General features: G+C 45.2%; 1 protein-coding gene across 1 annotated transcript; it reads right to left on the reverse strand.

Moving 5' to 3' along the window:
• Nucleotides 1-819: 819 nt before the first annotated feature.
• Nucleotides 820-1,641, reverse strand: LOC113291747 (proline-rich receptor-like protein kinase PERK9). Its single transcript, XM_026541243.1, has one exon. It carries the CDS (start codon nucleotides 1,639-1,641, stop codon nucleotides 820-822), a length of 822 nt encoding a protein of 273 aa, XP_026397028.1.
• Between the last annotated feature and the right edge of the window lie 327 nt (nucleotides 1,642-1,968).

Below are 1,968 nucleotides of genomic sequence, written 5' to 3' on the forward strand. Positions count from 1 at the left end.
TCCTTCTCATGATTAGGAGGGGAAGTATTTATTCGTTCCTCATCATCGGTAACCTCCTCTTCGTCCTCAACATCCTCATCATTCACGGGGATGTTAACCCCATCTTGAAAGTCTGCCTCCTCCGCAGGGGCAGTAGAATACTGAACCGCACCAATCTTCTTTTTCTTCTTTTCCTAAGGATATAACACTCAACGCATCAAAACGACGACTATTTACCTTAAACTAAGAAGAAAAGGGGCAACATAAGGGACCATACCTTGGCAGCGGCTTTACCCTTCGGAGAAAGGTTAGCATCAGAGCTTTCGTCTTCATCAGAAACATCAAAATCATAATCGAAACTCATGCCATCGAAGTTCAATCGCCAGTGGAAGAAGTCACCATAGCGAGCTGGAGCACTATCACGAGGTTGACTACCAGCGGTAGGACGCCAGCCCCGCGGACCAAGTACCCAGCTGTAAGCCCAAGGACCGACAACTTCAATAACGGTGGCATGCCACTCATAGTCATGATCACGCTTGAGATTTTCACGATTGGGAAAGAGTTTCTGCTGAGAAGTCCCTTCGGTACCAGGAACGTAGCGAAGCTTTGAATCACTCACCTCACTTAAGAGACGAACTTCACCACGAGAAGCAGGAATTGAATGAATACCTACACTCCAAGGCTTGCGGTTCCTACCGTTGATATAATCCCCAAAAGAGGCATTAAATTTTGCAGGAGTATACAAGTCTCTCTCGGCGGGATCGGGAGTATAGCAGGTCATCGTCGTTTCACCATGACTATGAAGATAACACTCCCTCAAGGTCCAAAGATAGTTCCCACTTAGCTGAACCACCGAACGACAATGAGTATTATGAGTGGAACCTTCGCAATCGGCCAGAACGTCATAATAGAAAGAATCACCGAGCTATACAAGAGTAGCATCAAACCCGCCTCGAAGGCTCCCATAGTAGTCAGCAAATGAAATTCATCATACTTATAATTCACGATCATATGATAGGTAAGATCATCATCTTGCGCAAAGAACTTAACATCAAAAGCTTCGAGGCCATGCTTCTTCTTGAACGCTTCGAGATCCACATGCTTGAAAGTGACTTTCTTCTTCCCCACCGAAATGTTTCGTATCATCTGAAAAACATCAGAGTCACCGGGCTCATTCACCAACGGCTTCTTCGCTTTTGGAAGATTTAAATCAGAGCATTTCCTTTTAACCGGTGGATTCCTCGGAGGGTCCGCTAGGGGCATTGTAGATTTTGAAGAAGACTCCTTCACCAAAGGAATGGATTGCGAAGCTCTAGGTCTCGACTGCATCGACGTCTGAGGCGGTAGGGACTGAAGAGGATGAACATTTAATGGTTCAGTGCGCTGGGGAGAAGGTTGTTGCACACCCATCGGATCAGCACGCTGAGAAGAGGGGTTATCCACTGGACGGTTAACCGCATACTGCGACCCTTTCGGTGGATCTCCTTTCTTCGTAATAGAGACCCTTGGACCCGAAGATGATGGAACTTTCTGGGCTCGTGGATCTGGCGGCGAAGGCCTTGGCGGACCATCTTTTGGCGGAGAAATATCAGGACTTCTATATGGAGATCTGTAGGGGCTCGATGGCGGAGTCTGATAAGGAACCCGATGGCGATCAGCCATATCTGCGAAGGGGCACAGAAACAAGGTAAAGGTTAAAACAAAGAAGTTAACAGATCAAAAGATTAGGGTTTGACAACTTTCGCAGCTCATCAGAAACATCGACATGGGCACAAAGACAAACAGACTTACCGAGACGAGAAATCCTAATTCAGTCATAAATACCAAAAATAAGCTTCGATGACCAGCAGAGAAGTCTTGAGTTTTTGCGAAAAATAATAGGGGAAAGTATATATACTTTTGTATATTTTGTTCTTTATCGCAAAAACTTAGATACAGCAGCAGAAAAAAAATGAATATCAACTAAAATCTAGAACAAGATGATGAACA

Source organism: Papaver somniferum, chromosome 6 (genome assembly GCF_003573695.1).
Source record: "Papaver somniferum cultivar HN1 chromosome 6, ASM357369v1, whole genome shotgun sequence".
Classification (NCBI taxonomy): domain Eukaryota; kingdom Viridiplantae; phylum Streptophyta; class Magnoliopsida; order Ranunculales; family Papaveraceae; genus Papaver; species Papaver somniferum.